Source organism: Phyllostomus hastatus, unplaced genomic scaffold (assembly GCF_019186645.2).
Source record: "Phyllostomus hastatus isolate PE091 unplaced genomic scaffold, TTU_PhHast_1.1 phas_contig_16, whole genome shotgun sequence".
Classification (NCBI taxonomy): Eukaryota; Metazoa; Chordata; class Mammalia; order Chiroptera; family Phyllostomidae; genus Phyllostomus; species Phyllostomus hastatus.
In genome coordinates this window covers 19,025,001-19,046,658 of record NW_025333643.1, presented here as the reverse complement: position 1 = coordinate 19,046,658, position 21,658 = coordinate 19,025,001, and the positions used below count along the sequence as shown (strand labels likewise).

Below are 21,658 nucleotides of genomic sequence, written 5' to 3'. Positions count from 1 at the left end.
GATATCATTATTATTGTGGTTATTACTGTGGCCATGTCATCAAGTACTGAGTATCAGAATCTGTTACTAAATCGGCCATCATGTTTTAAATGACTCCTGTATGTGCATTACTGAGCTAGAGTTGTAGATATAGAAAGACATAAAAATAGAAAAACAGACCTTATCTTTGTTATCTAGAAGTTACTATCTAGAGTGCATGTAGCAGAAGTGAGTTGAGATTTTGTGGTCCAGTATTTTCAGTGATGTTCTGGAGTCTGCTCACTCCCTACCCGCTGTTGAGAGCCGGTTCTCCACATCTCTTCCCATTTCCCATCTCTCCATTTGATGACACCACGTTGATCATGGCTGAAGTATTTGTACCACTGAAATAGGTAAACACTACCAACCAGGGAGGAGTTTCCTCTCCTCTTTTTCTCCTTCCTTTTCCTTCTCCAGAACCTTTTTATTAGTATATCACTGAGTGTTTTCCAAGCATAGGATATGTACCACACAGTACCTGAGAAGATGTCAGATACTGCAAAAACTCAGCATTAACTAACTCCCATCAGAGTGTAAGAGGGCCTTTCCATTTATGATTTTATTTTTATTCATATCTTTATATTAAAAAGAAAGTTTCCATTGAGTGCTTACCTCTTTCTCACACTTTTCTAAAATGTCAAATCTTTGTGGGTAACAGAGAGAGAGAGAGAGAGAGAGAGAGAGAGAGAGAGAGAGAGAGAGAGAGAGAGAGAGAGAGAGAGTTCCAGCAGACCTCAGGCTCAGCACTCTTAGCAAGAAACTTGTCCACCTAGCATGTAATAACTTTATTTTATTTATATTTTGTGTATTTCAATTTGGTTCATGGTAGTGATGTAAGGTTTTCTAATTATTTTAAAATTGAGCCAATTTAGAGAAGAATACTAAGTAAGTATAGTATAGATAGCACGTGGGCAACAGTCAAAATCAGAAGGTTGGCATTAGTAACGAAGTGTGGGAAACATACATTTTTAACTACCCCATTTTGCAGTTGTGTAAACTGAGACCAGAGAAGGAAAATGGCTTGAATAGCTTAGTCACAGAACCTAGACCTGCTATCTTGTCCATTTGTGTGTTTTTCCCACTCTATCTGAGATGGGGGGCGTTGAGGGGAGAAATAAAAATCCTCCCCTGTGCAGCTTATCAAGGCTGACAATGAAGGACAAGTTGTCGCTGGCAGCAGGGGTTAAACAATCTTTACCCTCAAGTTCAGACTGAGACAACCAAGGGGAGAAAGAGAGAGCATCATGGGTGACAGGTAATTCCTTGTGTAGAAACATTACTGTTCAGTAATGATGACACAGCCCTCAGTTGTCCAGCACTGAGGCTGTGCAGAAGCCAGGGACACAAGTGAGACATGGCTCCTGCCCTCTTTGAGTTCGCATCCTGTAGGGCTCCTTAGTGTTAAGAGATGTTCAAAAGGCAAAGCAAAACCCAACAGTGCCAGAGGTGGGCAGAGGCTCCCACTTGTAATCAAATAAAAATAAACATTCATGCTTGTTTAGACATTTTACAAAATTAAAACTTTCCCATCTCTACACACAAGTTTCTTCTAAAATGAGTGTTTGCCATGCAGACAAGTGAAAAAGCAGTTCAAAGTCACTAGGAAAAGGTAGGGCAAACTCTGGAGCCCAACAGATTTGTGTTTCCTGGTCAGCTCCATGGTGCCATGAACTGTGAGGCTTTTAGGAAGTTGTTGCACCTCTCAGAGCCTAAGTTTCTTCATCTGTGAATGATAATAACCATCAGACCCACTAAAGTGAGGATTAATTATGTATAAATTGCTTACCCTTGTGCTAGGCAAACAGTTAAGAATGTAGCCATTTTAAGGGTTAGCAGCTTTGAAAGGGTGAGTTTGAAGAAGCCCATGAGCCTTCCAGAAATCCTCTCTGGAAATGAAGGGTTGGGACAGAAATGAGGGAAACTGGAAGGAAAAACAGGTCTACTTCAATTGGGCATCTGTTCGGAAGCCCCAGGGGAGAAGAAAGATGAGAACACACACTTCCTGGACCCAGTCTCAGAACACAGTACCCTGAGCAACAGGAGACATGAACAATCCTCCTCATTAATGAGTCGGTGGCTCCTAATCGGTGCATGGAACAGAATGCTTTTGTTTAATAGAGATCATTTCCCTGCCTCTTGCCCAACTCCCCAGCAGTGCCAGCAGCTCTTTGTTTAATGAAAGGTAGGGACTTTAAGTAGTGTGGTGGGAAGGGCTGTAGGAGGTATTATTACCCTCATTACTATGATAATAGTTTAATCACAATCAATATTTATGAACATGCACAGAAGCCGTGCAATCAGCCAGCAGCCCTGCAACTCGGGTTTTTCATGTTCTTGCCTAAGGATGCTTTCCAGGAAAGCCTGGGCTCTCTCCCACCTTTCCCCAGCCCCTATGAATCTCTACACTGGCCCTCAGAGGCCACTTCAGAATATCCCTGCTGGTTACATCAATAGTTATAGATGAGGTCTTGGCAATAAATGTATATCATCATAACTATAAAACTTCTCCCTTTCAAAGTAATTCAACAGTGTTCATCTGGACTTAATCGTCAAACTTTGGTAAACTGTCTTGTGGAAATGGTAGGGCAGTGTAGGGGACAGGCTGAAGTCCTAGTTCTACTACTTTTTAGCTGTGTTCCCTGGGGAAAATGCCACAACCTCTCTGAGCCACAGTTTCTTCATTTGTAAAACAAGATGACAACTTTTTATAAGAATTGAATGAGATAGTATAAATCAGGCATTCAATCATTGGTAAATACATCCCTATTTTTATATGTGACTATATATCAATATTAAGTATTTCTATGTTGTCTATGAGTAAAGCTAAATGATAGCTTTCCCCAAAGTCACAGAAAAGAGTTGAGATAGCAGAAGTGAGAGTCCAGACTTGGAATCCAATATTCTCCTTCTATTATCTGAAATATTTTTGAACACTCATTCCTTTTAACACTAGCAATTTAGACAAATGTTATTTTAAGACATTTCAGTATTTACTCTTATCTTTCAAATATCAATCCTATTTTGAAAGCCAGTGATTATGTTTCTGAGCAATGGCCATCTGAATGAGCTACGCATAAATAGTGTTTGGTGTCACAATTCCTGATGCAGACACCAGCCCACAGTGTCCACATCATTATGGATGAAATGAGACATTCACATGGACTACCGAGTTCAGTGGAGGAAAAGGGACAGCATGGCTTTTCTCTCAAGGGGAGCAAAAGCCATGGCCTCGGCCATGACAGGCCTCTATTTCTCTCTCTAGGCACATTACATGATAATCCTCATTTACTATGCACAGGTTCACTTTAGGTGGTTACCTTTTACAGAAAACAAAGGAGCCAATGCTGATAATCACATCACAGAAGAGGGATATTTGCAAATGAAAAGGCAAATGTGGTTGAACTGGTTACACTCATCCTTGGAAGGTTTAGCATGGATTTTAGGAAGTTACTTTGCAGTAAATGTATTCAATTCAGGGTGAGGGAGTTTTTAGCAAGAGCAAGACTCAAAGCGTCCTAGGCACATTGCAGGCCTGCTTCCCCATGGGAGAACCTATCCGTGGGTGTGGGTCCTGTGCATCTCCGAGTGGGAGCTAGGCCCATGCCACACAGAATGGTCTCCTACAAATTCCCACATCTATGAAAACAGGGTTTATAAACTCTGGCCCTTCTGAAAAGGAAAATAAGAGAAGCTATGCATCCACATTGCACTTCCATGGCACTTAGATGGGCACAGCACTTCACAGTTGGGCAGAAATGCCATTGGTCTTTGGCAAGTACTGAGGACATTTCAGCACCCCCTCCCTTGCCCAGAGCTCTGAGAATTCATTATGCTATGATTCCAGATATACTCAAGGGTTGTGTTTTACTTTAGTCATCAGAAAGTGTTAGAAAGGGCTTTCACTGTAATTGTCACTTGGCCCCAAGCAGAAGCCACTAAGGTTTGTTCAACTGCTCACCCGCACACACAGTCCCAGTACATCCACCCACCAGCACATTCTGTCTCCCCCAAGCAATCGGTCCCTTAGTTGGCACTTACAATGTATTCTTCCTCCCAAGATGCACTTAGAGCATCCAGATTATGTATTGAGGGAGGTTTTTGCTAGGTTTTACTTGTGCCTTTGTAGAAGACATATCTCAGAATTCTAATTTCAGTCAAGCAAAAACCTGCAAAATGTCTTTCTCCACCGGAATGTTAAAAATTCTATCACTTGTTTTGTTCTTTTTTCAAAAAATTTTATGAAATAAATATATAGAGTGGTTTAAAAATGGAATAGTAGAGAAACACTTGTAACAATAATTTTTTAAGAAGCAATATTCCTCTGTCTTACCTCTTTCCCCCTTAATCCCTTACCCCAGAGAGGACCTTTGAAACAATTCTGTATTTATCTTCATCGCTGTATTTATATTGATCGATATTAGAGCCTGACCCCCCACTATAGTCAATAGAGCTTTAGCCCACCTCACCATCTTCCACTTCTCCTTCTTTTCCTGTTACATTGTGTAGCATTATTGCTCTTCTAACAGCCGTTATAACTTTAAGTAATACCCATCCACCTTTAGTTCTTATTTCACCCACAAGATGAGGTTATGGACACCCAACCCCTTTCCCTTCCCCTGCTTTCTCCTCCCAGTGATCTCTTGTTCTAGAATGGTAATTGAGTGATAGTCTCTTCATTCCTGTCATTAAAATGTATGCATGTATGTTTATGAATGTCCCTTGCATCTAGACCAGCACTGCCCAATAGAACTTTCTGCAATGATGGAAATATTCTGTATCTGAACTGTCTGATACAACAGCCACTAGCCACATGTAGCTCATGAGTACTTGAAATGTGGCCAGTACCACTAAAAAGTTGAATTTTTAATTGTATTTTGTTTGAATTCATACATTTAAATAGCCACATGTAGTTCTTGGATAGTGCAGGGCCAGACCAAGCTTAATATACAAATCTGATTACCTAGAACAGCCTAAATTTTTAGCTGAGATGGTAGTAATCACTGACACATAGTTCTTACTATGCCCTGGAAACTATTCTAGGAACCCAGTTAGTAACTCAACAACTTCATGATGAGTACTATTACCCCTATCTTGTAAATGAGGAAAGTGAGGCATGGGAAAAGTTAAGTAACTTGTCTAATAAGTGGTAGACCTACAATTTGGCCCCATGTGACCCAACCCCAGAGTTTGTACTCTAAACCACTTCCCTATACAGCATCCAATCCCCATTAGAAATTATCTTTTTTAGAACCATTCTTTTTTAGATACTATTTTCAATCTGCTGATCATTGATGTGATCACAGCTTCTTCCACATTATTGGCCCAAGTGATGCTTATCATAGGGGCTACGTGTACTCAGATGTGAACCCTTCCTATCCCATTTCTGCCACAAAAGGAGAGCATTAAACTGGAGTCTGGAGGAAGATATGGGCAATTCAGCAGAGAGGCAGGAGCCCAGTCACAGGAAGCTGTTCCTCTGGCCTGGGGATTCCAACAAGAACAGTAGAGTGGCTAGCATGCACTGAGGGTTTGCCATGTTCCTCTATTATCCCCTTTATGTGTATCATCCTCATTAATTTTTACAACAGCCTGAAGAGGTACAGATGAGGAGGCTACAAGGAAAGGGTGTTAGGAATATGAAATGAGGTGGTTAGTGAGAAACATGGAAAACAGTGCCTGGCACAGAGTAAATACTCAACACATGCTGCTTATTGTAATCCTTTTCTGTCTTTGCCAAGTCTACCCACTGGGCCATGCTACATTGTCTGGTACCTACATGAATGGAATTTATTTACCTCTAATGTTATTTTCCTTTTCCCTGTCACTACAGTTTTTCCCGTAGTCTCCTTTCCTGAGCTCTTATTAATTCTAAAATAGTAATTGCCTTTTGATTTACTACTGGAGTATTTATAACCTTTCCAAGGTGTAGGAAGTGTTTTCTATTCCTAACTAGAACCATCCTCATACACCAGCCGATAGTCATAGATATTTTTTTACTTCCATAAAGAATCCAAGAAAACAATTAGTCCAGTGCCCTATTGTAACAGATAAAGACATGAGGCCAACACATTAGGCAAGTAGCAGGAGTCAGTCAATGATTGAATGGTCAAATTAGGATTAGAAATTTACATTTTGTGATTCTTCCCACACCTCACTGTTTCCCATTTAAGTCATGTTCTACTGCAGAAGTCAGAAAACTTCTTCTGGAAAGGACCAGACAATAAATATTTTGACTTTACAAGCTATATAGTTTTTGGCACAGGAACTCAATCTATGCCCTTGGAGTGTGAAAGCCACTCTACACAAGATGTAAGTGAATAGGTGTGGCTGTATTCTAATAAAACTTAAGGACACTAAAATGTCAATATCCTGTAATTTTCACATGTCAGAAAATAGTATTCTTTTTTTTATTTTCTTTCAACCTTTTTAAAAATGTGAAAATCATTCTTAGTTTGGGGACCACACAAAAATAGGCAGCAGGCTAGGTTTGGCCCATGGGCCATAGTTGTCTGACCCTTGTTCTAATCTATTAACTATAGATGGGAACACACATGGCAGTCTATGCCCAGTGAACCACAGTGAATTAAACACTAGTAATAATGTTAGCTAATGTTTCTTGAGCCTTTACTATGTACCAGGCATTGCATTGTGCACTTTATATGATGTCAGCCTGTTTGGCCTCACAAGGATATTATGGAGAAGTACTGTTGTTATCCTCATTTTGAAAATGAGATTATAGAAGCTATGGGAGTTGAAATAATACTTCCCAAACTCAACTAGTAAGTGATGGCAAATAATAAAAAACCAAGATCTGTCCTACCCAAAGGCTCTATGTTCCACAAAGTAGGCTCCCCTTCTTCCACATCCCATGTGGTAAGAAATACATTTAGAATGACACATCATTTTCAGAATATCAACCACTTAATATAATGAAAGACTTAGGCACTTTATAATCAGACCTGAGCTTTTATTCCAGTTTCACTTCTCACTACTTCCTGGTTCACCTCTTGAGAGTTGTTTAACCTCTCTGAGCCTCAACATCCCCATCTATGAAGTGGGGATTATGAAACTAGTCTCCTAATGTTCTGCAGCACAGGTGGAAGACAGAAGGCCCACAGGCCAAATCCCATCCTCCACCTTGTTTTATCCAGCCCAGCACCTTGTTTCTAGCCAGCAGCAGTGCTGAGCTCCTTGCCCCTAGTTAAGGGGTAGTTACTTTTATACAGTCCTAAAATTACATTCAGCCCTTTGAAGGCAAATGCAAGGCTGATGTGGCCCTCCGTGAAAATGAGTTTGACACCCATATTCTACAGTGATGATTGAGTTAATTATACATAAGATACTTAGCACAGTGCCCCACACATATGTGCTCAATAAATATAATTAAGGATCAGGTGAAAATCAGGTTGCTCATTAATGTTTTTGGAGCCAGGAAACTCAGGAATGACCAAATCCTGTCCTAGACCATCAGCGACCTCCTCCAGAGAAATATATGCAACGGATAAAGTTGGGGAAAATATACTACAAAATAACACCGTTTTCAATATCTTGATTTTCATCTATTGCTGCATAACAGACTATGGCAAAATAGTGACTTAAAACAATCAGATTATTGTGCTCACAGTTTGTGGGCTTAGGAATTTAGGAAGAGTTCCACTAGGAGATTCTTTTGTTCCATGTGTCACTGACCAGGGTTGCTCACTTGGCTGCATTTAGCAGGGAAATGAGCTGGGCTAGGGCTGCATGTCTGATAACTCGATGTGCTTCCATGGGCTTCTTTCTCCCCATGTGGGGTCTCATCCTTCTCCAGGTGGCTTGGTTTCTCACAAAGTGGTAGTCCTAGCACAGTGCACTTACATGGCAGCTGGCTTTCAAGAGTGAGGAAGTGGAAGCTGCTAGCCCTCTCCAAGACTAGGCTCAGAACTGACACGGAGTCACTTCCAGCATATTCTGTTGGGCAAAGCAGTCATAGGCCAGCCCAGACTCCACAGAGATGGAGGAATAAACTCCACTTCTCAATGAGGGAGTGTGATGCCCACACAGGGAGCAAAATAATTGATGGCAAGTGTATTTGGAAACAAGCTACCATGCTGTGAACTGGATATGGGGTCCACATTTCAATGCAGAAATGTCAGGGAGATGTAGGGTCACAGAGATGGCCTAGATCACCCAGAGCCAGAAAAGAAGAGTGGAGTAAGATGCCCAAGTCTCTTATACACAAGTCCCATGCTCCTACCTGAAGCATCCTAACCATGAAACAGAAGCACCATACCTAAGTGTGCAGATATGCAAGGTTTACTGACCCCAACCACTAGCAAACAGCCCAGTCTACACCCTAGAACCTGACCCATCAAACCTTCCTCTTTGGAGGTGAAAGGAAAAGAGAATGCAAAACTAATAGCCAACAATTATTGAATACATACTATATGCTAGGTCCTGTGCAAAGGTTTTTACACACATGAACTTGTTTAATCCTTTGCCATGCACTAAATGAATAGAGGTCAAATGCTTAGAATGGTGTCCTATACATGTTAAACACTTAAGAAACAAGACTTTTTAAATGAGTAATCCACAGAACCACAAGGGGGTATTATTGTCATTATTTCTTTTTTCCAAGAAGGAAGCTGATGCTTAAAGAGATTCATGGCCTGGCCCACAGCTGGTATGTGGCAGGGCCACATAGTAGCCCAGGCATCTGACTCCAGACCCCAAGCTCTTACCTCCACAATGGACTCCCATAGTGTAGGAAAACAAGCTCTTTGCATCGAGGAAACAAATACCAGTTCCTTTCAAAGCAGTAGTACCTCACTTCACTTTCTTCAGTGTCCCTTTCAGAATGTTAAAGGTTAAAAATCAACTTCAAGAAAGCTCTGGGAACCTCTACCCTGGGTACCAAGTAAAGAGTACCATACTCAGAATTTATTCATCCAACACATTTTTATTGAGCCTCTACTGTACAACATGCAGTGTAGACACTGAGGAGAGAAAGAGAAGTTCTTATTCCTCATAGAACCTATATTCTAGATATGAGGATGGTGACAGGTGATAACACTCAAGGAATAGAGATAATTATTTTATGGATAATAGAGGCATTAAGTAACACTTTTACATACTGAACTGCCTGATTCTCAAAAAGAAAAAGAATCCATATCACTAAGATTGCCTGAGTTAGGGAAGTGGAGAAAGGAACAAAATAGCATCATTATCCTGGCAGCAGAAACTACAAAAGCCAGAATTGACGTCAGTTTTGCTAGTCTCTTGAGATGGTGGTGAGGTCGGTGTTTCTAGGTGAAGGCAGAGAAATCAGCTCAGAGCTCTTGTGAAGTCAAATAGGCAGGGGTAGAGTCAGCCTGTGCAGAGAATAAATTGTTTTCTCAGTTGAGGTTTTTTTTTTCAAGAGACCCTGGGGAGAAAGGAGAGCTTGGGCATTTGCTAATGCAGTAGTATCTGTTCAGATTTCTTTTTTCTCCCATCTTTGAGTCTTACACACCAGATTTCTGTTTGCAAAAAGGGCCTAATCCACTTTATTTTTGTCCGTGCATTGATTTAATAGTATCAAGCCCTGAGGTCTGCATGGTCTGCACCTGGGTTGCTTGTTCCCCTAATGAAGCCAGAGAAGTGGTTTAAGCCCCTGCTGAGCTTCCTATCAAAGCTTCACAATGATTAACTCAGGTCCCCTCATTAGGACCAGGCAGAAGAAAATCCCTTAGTCATCAGCATTGTGAAAATCCCAGAATGGTGAGTGTTCAATGGAAAGATTACCTTGGGCACCTGAAAAATAATGGAAGAACTCAATAGAGAAACCATTAAGCCTGTCTACACACGCTAAGTCAGGTGGAGGGTTGAGGTAATTAGCTGGGACATTCAGGCCAGAGAAAGCATGTTGGACCTTCTGCCCTGACTGAGTCAACAGAGATAATTATTCAAATCCCTCATACATTTTTCCTGCTGAAGCCATTTTAGGTAGTATCTACACACACACACACCACAAACAAGACTTAAATATGAATGGTCAATAAAAGTTTTGATAGTTTTTTTATTGAACAATGGACATCTTAGAGATGGGAGATCCAATGCTATAATTTATTAGCTATGTGACTTTAAGCCAAGTTGCTTCATCACTCTTTGCCTCTGTTTCTTTATCTGTAAAAAGGGAACATTGATAGGATACCCCCTCCTCAAAAGGTTGTTGTAAGGATTAAATATAATGTTCCTAACTCATCACCTGGGAAGTCATAGGCACTCAAGAAGTGTTACAAATAAATCTTAATTGTTGGATGGACATGACTGATTCCGAGTGTTGGAGAGATTGTACATTTAGATATCATCTGAGAAGGAGGCTAGGAATCATGGAACAAAGCTCTCATCTACAGCCCCTCATATGCTGCTTCATAGGTAATCAATGCCCTTTGCTTTAGGCCTGTGGAAACATGAACAGGTTGCTCACTGACAGCTTGTCTCCCAAATATCACCCTGGTGTCCACAGACTCTCCTGATCTCTGTCTCCTTTTCTAAATTCCTTCCCCAGAACTGGCTGTATCTGGGAAGCCAGGGTAGGAGTGGGGTCTCATGGATACTACTAGAAAACTGGTAGTCTTTGCCCCACCAGAGGGGATGGTGAGAAAGTAGGGAGTCTCAGGAAATGAAGTCATACTTCTTGCCTCTCCTTTGAGAGCAAATGAGTCCCTGCTTCAAAAGGGTGCTAGATCAGGTGTCTGGGGCAAACCCCTCATCCCCATCCTAATCTGCAATTCCCAGGGTGTGTAGCTTGGTCCTGGAAAGCAGTAGGTAGGTATCATTGAATATCACAGAGTACAAGGTCTAGGGAACACCCTCTCAGCTCAGCCTAAGCTCAGCTATCCTGAAGTAGGGAAGAGAGGGCTTTGCTGTCTGCATCAGTCTTTCACAGGCAAGTTCTCCACTGCATAGGGTGTTCACAGAATTAGCATAGAGTATGCCAGACTTAGAATCTACTCAGACATCTGCTAGTAATCTGGGAGATTCCAGTGTCCTTTTGTTATGGCAAGAAATTACCTGTGATCTAGAGGTGGGGAGTGAAATTGTCACCACTGCCACTAGGACAAGGAGCACGTGCTGTATCTACATCAGTAAGTCAGTGTGTCCACTAATCATGATAAGAACAGGTGCATTTGACCATGTACCCAACACTGTTCCACACACTTATCTAATTGCCTCACTCAACCCTCTCAGTATCCCTTTGAGTAATATTATTATTGTTCCACTTGCAGAGGAGGCTCAGAGAAGTTAAGTAACTTGCTCAAAGTCACTCAGCTAGAAAATGGCAAAGCCAATTCTGACCCAGCCAATACCAAGCTTATCCTCTTCACTAGGCTCTTCAATCCTAAATCACTTCACTAGGAAGATTTCTTTTCAAGGAGAGAGAGAGAGAGAGAGAGAGAGAGAGAGAGAGAGAGAGAGAGAGAGAGAGAGAGAGAGAGAGAGAGAGAGAGAGAGAGAGAGAGAGAGAGAGGGAGGGGGAGGGGGAGAGAGAGAGAGAGAGGGAGGGGGAGGGGGAGGGGGAGAGAGAGTGAGAGAGAGAGAAAGAAGGAAAGAAAGAAAGAAAGAAAGAAAGAAAGAAAGAAAGAAAGAAAGAAAGAAAGAAAGAAAGAAAGAAAATCACACACATACTTTAGAGAACGATGGATGGGAGAGAAAAACTGACAAAATTCTACAAAATAGGTAGTACTTTTCAAGCAGTTATATTTTATTCATCAAAGGATTTACATATAATAGAAAATAGTTTTGGGTAGATACTAAGACCTGTTGTTGATTTGATCTAGAGACAGGATCTGGTGTGCTCTTGAATTTTGAGGACCTCTGATATAGAATGTAGCTGGCTAAAATATATATCCCTGTGGACACCTAAAAGAAACAATATGCTTAAAGGTAGCACTGTTGACGAGGCAGGAAAGAATTCCAGGGGCCAGAGTTCTGATCCTGCTTCTCTGCCTGAGTACCCACTCTGCTGTACCTTACCATGAGTACTGTGAAAAAGAGGGCTGATGGTGGCTTCCTACCACTTAAGGAGACTAGGAATAGCCTTAGAGAGGTCCTCTCACATAGGGAAAGGCTCACACCTGGGCATTCCACATAGCTGCTGGAGCTGCCCTAGAGAGGTCTTGACATCCAGGAACAGCTGCGACTGGCTGGACTGAGACAGCCATTAGTACCTTCTTCAGGGGCTCTGTCATTTCACTCCTTCATCCTGATTCTATTCTCTAGAAGGGCCATGTACAAGTCCACTCCACGTGCATTGAAGCCCTTACTTAAACTACATGAAGATTATCATTTTATTTGCCATTAGCCCTTCCTTTTCCTGCAAGATGCCTCTGCTTTCACATTCCTTACACAAGGCCCTTCCAGATGCCCCTGTATCCTTATCAGCATCCTTCTTAAAGTTCAATGGCCAGAACCAAAAATGGTATACCACATGTTTCTAAATGATCATTGGATCACAGTTTAGTCTGAACTATTTTTTCCTAAGGTTGATAAGGCCCCATGCAAGTCAGCAGTTATCAGAAACAAAAACAAGCCTAGCGAATGGAAGGCTGCTACATGTAGCAGAGGGGATGGTTTTCATTCATTACACAGAGCTTGCTTTGTTTCCCAAACCGCCTGGAAAGGAACAGAATTTGACTGGTGTCATTCTCTGGATTGGAACTGTATGTCAGTGGTAAATGGAGAGTAGGCGTGTTTAAAGGTTGATCATTTCAGCTGTAGCAAAACTCCCACCAACTGCCGAGCACTAACTCTACAGAGCAAAGGAGACAATGTCCCACTGAGAATAATTATTTTGCCATCACCTGCTCTGACCACTGATCTTTGAATTCTTCATGCTTTTCTACCATTGGTGAGGAAGGAGATCAGGAGTTCCAAAGGAAAAATTGGGACTCAGGGGTCCTGGCTTCTCTGCCTTCTGGCTGAGATCATTAGCAAATGAAGTCTTAAATTCTGTGGGTTTTAGTGTTCCCAATCATAAATAGATATGACTCATATCCCCCACTTTACGGGGTGGCTTAAAGAAGAAACTGTACATAAAAGTGCTTTGCAAAGTGGAAAACATCCTCAAAGTGTTGGATGATGTTTTAAATGGAGGAAGACTTGGAAGAAAGGAAAGCCACATTTTTGCCCAAATGAAATTTTGGAACAGGAATAAAGAGGAATGATTTGGGGTTATGGATAATTCAATAGAAATATTAGTTGTGCAAAACCTGAAACATGTTCCTCAATCCTTTTAATGGCCCAGAGCAGTTTGCTTTGTCCACCAGCCTTTGCAGATAGCCAGCTTTATATATAAATATGTTGGCTTTCAGCAGCTTCTCAATCTGTTCATTCCTCGGCATAGTCCTCAACCATCCTGAAGCCAGAACTGGTCACTAGCTTTTTCTCTTTCCTTTCTTCTACAAATTTTTCCTAAGTGCCTTTTCTAAGCCAGGTTCCAAGTAAGTCACAAGGGAGGCAGCCGTGAGCAAGATATGACATTTTACAGGAGACAGACATTGCACAAAAAGTATGACTTTCAGTGGCTATCATGGATGCAAAGGAAAAAGGTAACATCCCAGGAGGATCCGTAGCAGGAGAATCTGGGATCATCTTGGGTGTTGGCAGTGATTCCAGAGGACAGAATGTTTTGCTCTCTCAATAATTAACTGATGTATGTTCAGCCCTTTAAAGTTTATGAAGCACTTTCTAATATTTTTTTCACCTGATCAGGCTCTCAATCCTGCAAAGTACACAGTATTATCAGCCTGTTCTAGAAATCTAGAACCCAAGACTAAGGTACTGAAGTGATTATCCCAGGGTCAACCTCTTCTGTCACTTACAGAACTTTTGACTCTAAATCCTAGGTCTTTCTACCCCTCACTTTGGCTCATTGGCTTCTGTCCCTTGGGAGTTGACATTTTGCAAAGTAGCTTTGGGAAAAGGGCAAGAGGGGGGAAATGTTCCCCTGGATACTTTCATATAGGTAGGAGTTGAGATTTTCTATATAGAGCTCAGCCAGATGTCAAAGGGAAGCCTACTTGAGATGTGAAAAGACATCCTAACTGCTGTGTTTGCAGTCTTTGTGGTTGCCCATAAAATTGGAAACCCTTTCAGACCCCAGATGTAGCCCCTCGGTCTTATCTGTGCCTGGAGGAACATGTGTGACCAAATGCAAGTCAAAATGAGACACATGGAATATCAGATGTATTCCCATAGGTGCTTTTCCTCAAACCCAGCTCTTCATTGACTCCTCACAGCATCCAGAGCCCACCCATGTTTGCTTATGAATTGCTCATCTTAGCTGCTATTTGTAGCATGTTTACTATGTCCCAGGACTTATTTGAATTTGCCCTCATGGCAACCAGCTGCAGTAGGCACTAGTAGAATCTCCACTTCACAGATGATGTGACTGAAGCTCACAGAGATAAAGTAATTTGCCCAAGGTCACACAGCTTTTAATTTGATAAGGCAGGATTTGAACCCAGATCTGACTCCAAATTCCATGCTCTAAAACACACTACTCTGCCAGATTCCCTCCCCAAAAACTGAAAATAAATTTCATAATCACTTCCTGTACTTCCCTTCTGGGTTTTTTAGTATTCAAAACCAAGAGACCCAACAGCACCCTTGGGACAGTTTTGAAAGCCTCCAGTATCCTTCTAACCCCACCCACAGATACCCATATACCTCGGGGTTAAGGATGCCCCCCACCACACCCCTCTTCTTGAACAGGGTTAATAGAAACTGAGAACTGAAGGATTTAATTGAGACAAACCTGCAGCCAAATTACACAAAGACCCAAGAGGTGATACCAGTCTTTAGGTGCTTTTCTAGACTGGTGAGCTCTGTACTCCTCAACTGGGGTTTAGTTACAGTCATTTTCCACCCTGTCAAAAGGGAGAGAAGAAAATACCAAGTTCCCACACCAGCTTTGGAAACTCAGTCAGGAAAACTTCACTCTCTTTCTGTTCACTTTGTCTCCCTCTGTCCTCATCTCCCTGTCTCCCTCCCTTCTTCCCTCCTTCTCTTCTGCCTCCCCTTCCTCCTCCTGCTCTTTCTCTCTCCCTGTCCTTCTCCCTCTTTCTCTCAAGCAGTAGCTATGGCTTAAGGGAAAAAAAGCAAACAGATTTTATTTTTTAGTACCTTTCTATGTTTCCTGGACAGCTCCATGTGCCAGCATATTGTTTTAACTCTTATGGTGATACAACATTGAGCTGTGAACAATTAAACATAAACACCAGCCTCACTTCCATCCTCTTCTTTTCTTCTTAGGTGAAGGCAGCTTCCAAATATGTGGATGTACCTGTGAGTATTTGAAAACTGTTTTTGTGGGTTTGATTTTTTTGGTTCTTGATTTTGGGGTATTTGTTTTGATTTAATTACCTATTTATTTGCTTTTATGAAAATTTTGATGATGCCTTTTTTATTAGTTGCTGCTAAATTGTATATTCCCAAATTGAATTACCAGAAAGAGGGAAGCCAAGAACATTTCATGGTAAAATTTTTAGCAGATGAGAAGAGGGTATAGTTTCTTTCATCAAGCAGAGACACCCTATTTGAGGGTAAACCCAGTTTTCTTTCATTTTTATTTTCATTGGTTTTTCTGCTATATTTCATTCTGTGATCACTCCACTCACATTACCTCACCTTGGAAGTGGAGTCATGAACTAGAAATTTGCACAGGGTGCCAGTATTAAAAAAAATAAAAACAAATTCTGAATTTGTTCATTTAGGGGTCAGTTCTACAATTGTTTTAAGGGAAACTTACAAAACTGCTTATAATTAATACAGACCTCATTAACAAAGAGAGCTCTCAAAGTTCTCAGATAAAGCCCTTGAAGTTGCCCAAATTTACATTTAAATTGAGGTTAAGTATTACACATGAATACTAGCATGTGGGATTACCTGTGATAAACCAGGACACATTTATAGACAGACTGTGCCCTAACTATTAGCAAAATAAAATTGGAGAGATTTAAATGTATTCCAATAGAGGGGAAAGGAAAATGATTCTCTTTCTCCATTTCTAACAAAAGAGGTGTGAGTGTATTATAAAATATTAAATTTAGAGAGCTTATCTCAACAGCTACCAAGAGTCTTATACTGAACGTTTTTCATTCTGAACGTGGTTAAGTACCCTCCTTGTTCAAATACTTATTTGTTAAAATTTGTTTTTTTCTAAAAGGATTTATATTAACATTTAAATTCATTTCCCCAGGAAGTTAAGTGTGTAATGGTTTATTGGCTTATTTCTCAAGGGAAGGCAAAATGGAAAATTGGAATGAATTTAGCATTAGCATATATTTTATTTGCTTAATGAAAGGATATACAAGCAATAATTATGCTTTGAATTTATATAATGTTTCTTTTTTGAAAGATTGTATTTATTCATTTTTAGAGTGAGGGGAAGGGAGAGAGAAAGAGAGGATGAGAAACATCAATGTGTGTCCGGCTGGGAATTGAACCGGCAACTCTTTGGTTCTCAGGTTGGCACTCAATCCACTGAGCCACACCAGCCAGGGTTATATAATATTTCTCATCAAGGGACCTCTGACTACTTTGCACAGATAGTCCTTACAATGAGAAGAGAAAAAGCTTACATAATTGCAGCAAGGAAAGAAGTTAAGTAATTTATTGGTTCAAGCCCCAAACAATTAACTTTCAGTTCACAGAGAGCAGACTTCTCGAATTTTCTGTGCCTGTTTCCCCATCCTTAAAATAGAGGTAATAATACTTAAGTCACAGGTTTGCTGTGTAGATTAAATGGCATTCGTATATGGAACACTCAGTACCTGACTGGCCCTCATCAGACATTTCAGCAGCAGGAGCAGGACACATGGTGGGGAATGGGCATGTGATGCCCACAAGCTATTGCATGGGAGTGGGAGCTGGATTTGCTGACATTAGCTCTGGCCTGCCATGGTCTTCAACTGTAGTAGAAATGGAAATTCTAGGCTCCTAACTCAAAGATCTCATGGCTGAGGTTTGTTTTCTCTCAGCCTCAAAGCAGAGGGGAGATTTCATCAGCAAGGTAAGATAGAACAGGTAAAAAGTAGGCAAGGCCCAAATATGTGGAGATCAGGGAGTCAGAACTAGCAACTCAAATTGGCACATGTGGGAGGTCAACCATTTCAAGTGGTTCAACCTAATTCCTACAAGGTAGGTCTAGATTTACTGTACAAATGAGGTAAAAATAAATGGGCTGCACATCAACAGGACAGGTGCCCTGTATAGTCATATTGTATTTATGGATGAATTATGCTATATCAGAGCTGAGCATCTGGGGGAACAAAATGAATTAGCAGAGTCTCCACCCTTTAGGGAAGCAAAAGAAAATGATGCAGCATGTCCCAAAATATGGCACATTTGCCACTGGCAATATACAATATGGTGATAACAACTGCAATCAAACCTCATAAAGCACTCACTGTGTGCTGGTCACCTTCTGAGGACTTTACATTTAATCTTCACAACAAACCCACTTTAAAGATTAGAAAACTGAGGCTGCAGAGTTTCACTTCCTTAGGGTCTCACAGTTGCTAAGTGGCAGAGCTGAGATTTCAACCAGTGCTCTTGAGCACTATGCCATCTGTCAGTTGATTTTAGTTAGTGCACAGATGAACATCTTTATTTGATTCATTGAGTAATTTACTATTGGAAAAACTATGATTAGCACCTCAAATGTATAATTTCACCAATTATGGCTTATAAAAAGGTAAACTTTAATATCAAGTTGATAAAAGTATATTTTATAGCAAATAATATGATAGTAAATAATATAGTGATAATGATTACAATTTTAGAGAAAACAGTGTGTAATAGATATATGTACTACATGTACATTGTTCACACATTGTAATAAATAATAGTAATCATTTACTTCTCAAAACGGCCCTATGGGGGGGAGTATGGGGGGGTAGTGGGGTAGTATTTCTATCCTGTTCCACAGCTGAGGAAACTGAGGGAGGTAAAGTACAACAGTATGCCCAGGCTTTCCCAGCAAGTAAGTAGGAGGGTGAACATTCAAATGCAAGCACTTTGACTAGTAGACAGAACCTGTTGGCACTGGATCCACAAAAAGTGTCAACGGTGTGCATTTCTTTCCAACTCTGACTTCAGTGAGGGCACATTGGCAGTGCCAACTCAGCCATGGAGAGTATTTACACCATTGAAATTGGCAAGCACTGCAAATCAAGTTTTGCTGTTTGTGTTATTTTGTTGTTTCGGGTTTTTTGTTTTGAAGAGCCAGTTTATCAGCATACAACTATCACCCATTCAGTGGTCCCCAAACCAAGATGTGCAGTGGTAATACTTGGCAAGAATTTTTGTTTTACTTTGCTTTGTTTTTTGTTTGTTTGTTTTTAATAGGGATTTCTCATTCCTTGCCTCCAGAGATTAGGATTCAGTAGTTCTGGGATGGAGCCTGGAAATCTGTTTCTGAAAAGCCCTCCACATGATTCTGATATGTAGTCCAGGTCTGGGAACCAACGGATTCAATCAGTGATTCTTGACCTTGTCTACAAATTGGAAACACCTGGGGAGATTTTTACATGTTAGTGCCAGGTCGCTTGCCAAATTAAAACAATCTCTAGGGTGTGGGGTCTAAGTATCGGTATTTTTTAAAGCTCCCCAGGTCCTTCTCATTTGCAACCAGGTTTAAGTATCAGTGGATAAAATCATCGTTTAAGTTATTTTTAGCTCTCAAGGCTCTGAGTTCATTTATGTTACTGTGTGAGGTTGGCATATGGTTAATTGGTTTAGTTCTGTGTGGAAACTAGTAGTTAGTTACCCTAGAGACTTGTCTTAATCATCCACACTAACAAAGAGAAACATTATTACCAGTCATTCAAAATGTTGCATATTCACCAAAGCATATCTCTTTGTTTTAAATGTAGTATTGGAACCTCAAGAATACATAGCAGACTTACGTTGCTAATTAGGGCTTGTTTAGGATACTGAAAGTCTGATTTCATTTTCTGAAACTCAGAAGTATCCTGATAGGAATAAACTATGATTAAAATGCCTTATTTTTCCTAAGCCACACAGTGACTCCTTCACAAATGAGGTGTTCCCTACGTGGATGGAGTTAACTATACAGAGATTAATTTATTTGTTTTTTATTGTATGTCCTCTAAAAATCTATATCCTATGCCATCAGTCTGTTCAAGCCACATTTTAAATAAGCAATGTAATTGTGGGATATTCAAACCATTGTCTAACATTTTCCCACTATTTGTCGATAACAATGTGGTTATAGCCTAATTTATCTAATAGCACCAGTTGTTTAGCTAAGAATATTTTCCATATATAACTACAAGTGAGCTCGTTTGTGTGTAAACAGTTTATATTTTAGCTGCTTGGTTGGAAATCTACTTAAAATGCATTATATATCCTCCCCTGCTTTTTTTAGACAAGGAACTAGCCACACTTTAACCTTTCCAGCATGACTTTCCCCAGTGACCTGCTCCACCCACAGCCTCCCAAGGGTAGGGACAGCTTGCCTCTCCCGACACCCACCACTGGTGACTCTGCATGTGTGGAGCTACAGTTTGGCAGCTTTCTCCCTCACACTCAGGACATCGGGAAACCTGATATCACCCTTTTGTCAGCACACTTGTTCCAAACAAGTCCCCTCTTTCCCCTGGCTGGCCCCCAAAGGAGGGTAAGCAAACTTGTTGCAGTTGGATATAAAGCTGATTCAAAAGGAAACAGTAGTAAGTGGAAGCCCCAAAGACCCTATTAAGAAAAAACTTTGCATTTTTCATACAGAGACTTCGTGTTTTTATTTTGATGCTGTTTTTAGTTTCCTTCTTGGTTCCAAAGTAGATTGTAAAGGTAGGTAAGGCTATGAGGTAATATAATATTGGCATGAGGAGATCATGGTGGTTTAATGTTTGCATAGTAATACGGCTTTTAAAGCATTTTAACATACATTATTTTAGCTGATCATAATTTATGAAGGTAAGTAAGGAGCTATTATCAATCCCATTTTACAGATAGTATAACTAAGGCCCAGAGAAATGTATTTATTTATTTTTATTTAATTTGTTTTCTATCCTCACCTGAAGACATACTTATTTATTTTACAGAGAGGGAAAGGGAGGGACAACAAGAGGGACAGGAGGGACAGAAACATTGATGTGAGAGAGAATCATCAATCAGTTGCCTCTCACACGCACCCTGACTGGGACCAAACCCATAACCCAGGCATGTGTTCTGACTGGAAATCGAAACCGTGACCCTTCAGTTTATGAGATGACACTCCAACCAACTGAACCACACCATCCAGGGAAGGCCCAGAGAAATTTAAATTATTTTCAAAAGTTCCAATTTGTGAAGGATCCAATAAAAATCTATGTGCAATAAGTCCTCACTTAATATCATCGATAGGTTCTTGAAAACTGCAACTTTAAGTGGAATGAGATATAACAAAACCAATTTTACCATGGCTAATGGACATAAACAAGAGTTAATTCCTAGGGCATCTCATCAGCTATTAATGTTATAACAGAAAGACACTGAAGGAAACAAACTTTAGTTGAGGAGCTGCTGTAGTATGACTGAAGAGATTTAAATAGGAGATGGTTGGGGGGCCTTATTCATTCATGGATTTGTTCATTCAGCAAATATTTACTGAGCACGTACTATATACCAGGCATCATTCTATGTGCTAAGGATTAATAGAAAATAGACCAAATAAAGTTTCATAGAATCCCTGAATTTATGGACTTTATATTTTAGTTGGCTAAGACAGATAAAAAACAATAAATGAATACAGAGTACAATGTCAGATATTGATAAGTGCAATGAAAAAAATAAACAGGGTCAAAAATAGATAATTATGGAGCTTCTTAACTAGCTGGGGAAGATGAATCATACTGATTTTTTAAAGATTTTATTTATTTATTTTTAGAGAGAAGGGAAAGGAGGGAGGAAAGAGGGAGAGAAACAGTGATGCATAAGAGAAACATTGCTCAGTTGCCTCCCGCACAGCCCCAACTGGGGACCTGGCCCACAACATAAGCCTGTGCCCTATGGGAAACTGGGAATCCAACGGGTGACCTTTCAGGATGCGGGACGATGCCCAACCCACTGAGCCACATCTATCAGGGCATATACTATTTTTTCCTTTTTTAATCAAAGTTTTTAGAGCTTAAATGGCCCTTTGAGGATAGCAAATTTAGTGGAAAGAGAAGGCATGGTTAAAATAACCATTATTGTAGATCACAGTTCTAACATTGCAGGTTATTAATAGGTCTGCTGAATTTGGCTTTGGATCTTAACCCTAAAAGAGCTTGATATGTCCAGAAAAAGGCCATATCTGCAGTATCACCAGGAAAAATTGGAAACAATAATAGTAAGTTTCTCAAGTCCCCCAAGTTAGGGGTCTATGCTCATGAGAATGCCTTTTGATGGGCAGCTGCCCAAGGGAAAGGAAGAGAGAGCTGCCAGTTTAGAACTGATAGCTATCACTTTCGTCTCATTGGAGAACCTCTATTGTTTCATTTCATAAAACTGCAACAATTATAGGTCCATCACAGAACCTGCTCGATCCATTCCATGAAAATTGCTTGAAAGTGTAACAGTTGACTGCTGTGGCTTTGGATTGTCTTCATTGTTTTTCAAATTAATACCT

The 21,658-nt window shown here is 40.5% G+C and overlaps 1 protein-coding gene across 26 annotated transcripts in view; it reads left to right on the top strand.

Annotated features, from left to right (window-relative positions):
• CADPS (calcium dependent secretion activator) overlaps positions 1 to 21,658 on the top strand; it is a 461,254-nt gene that overhangs the window by 401,057 nt on the left and 38,539 nt on the right. For all 26 annotated transcript variants that reach the window (XM_045832207.1, XM_045832200.1, XM_045832201.1 and 23 more), the window contains one exon: positions 15,295 to 15,327. In XM_045832207.1, the coding sequence (XP_045688163.1) occupies positions 15,295 to 15,327 (33 nt within the window). The remainder of the gene's footprint in view (positions 1 to 15,294; positions 15,328 to 21,658) is intronic.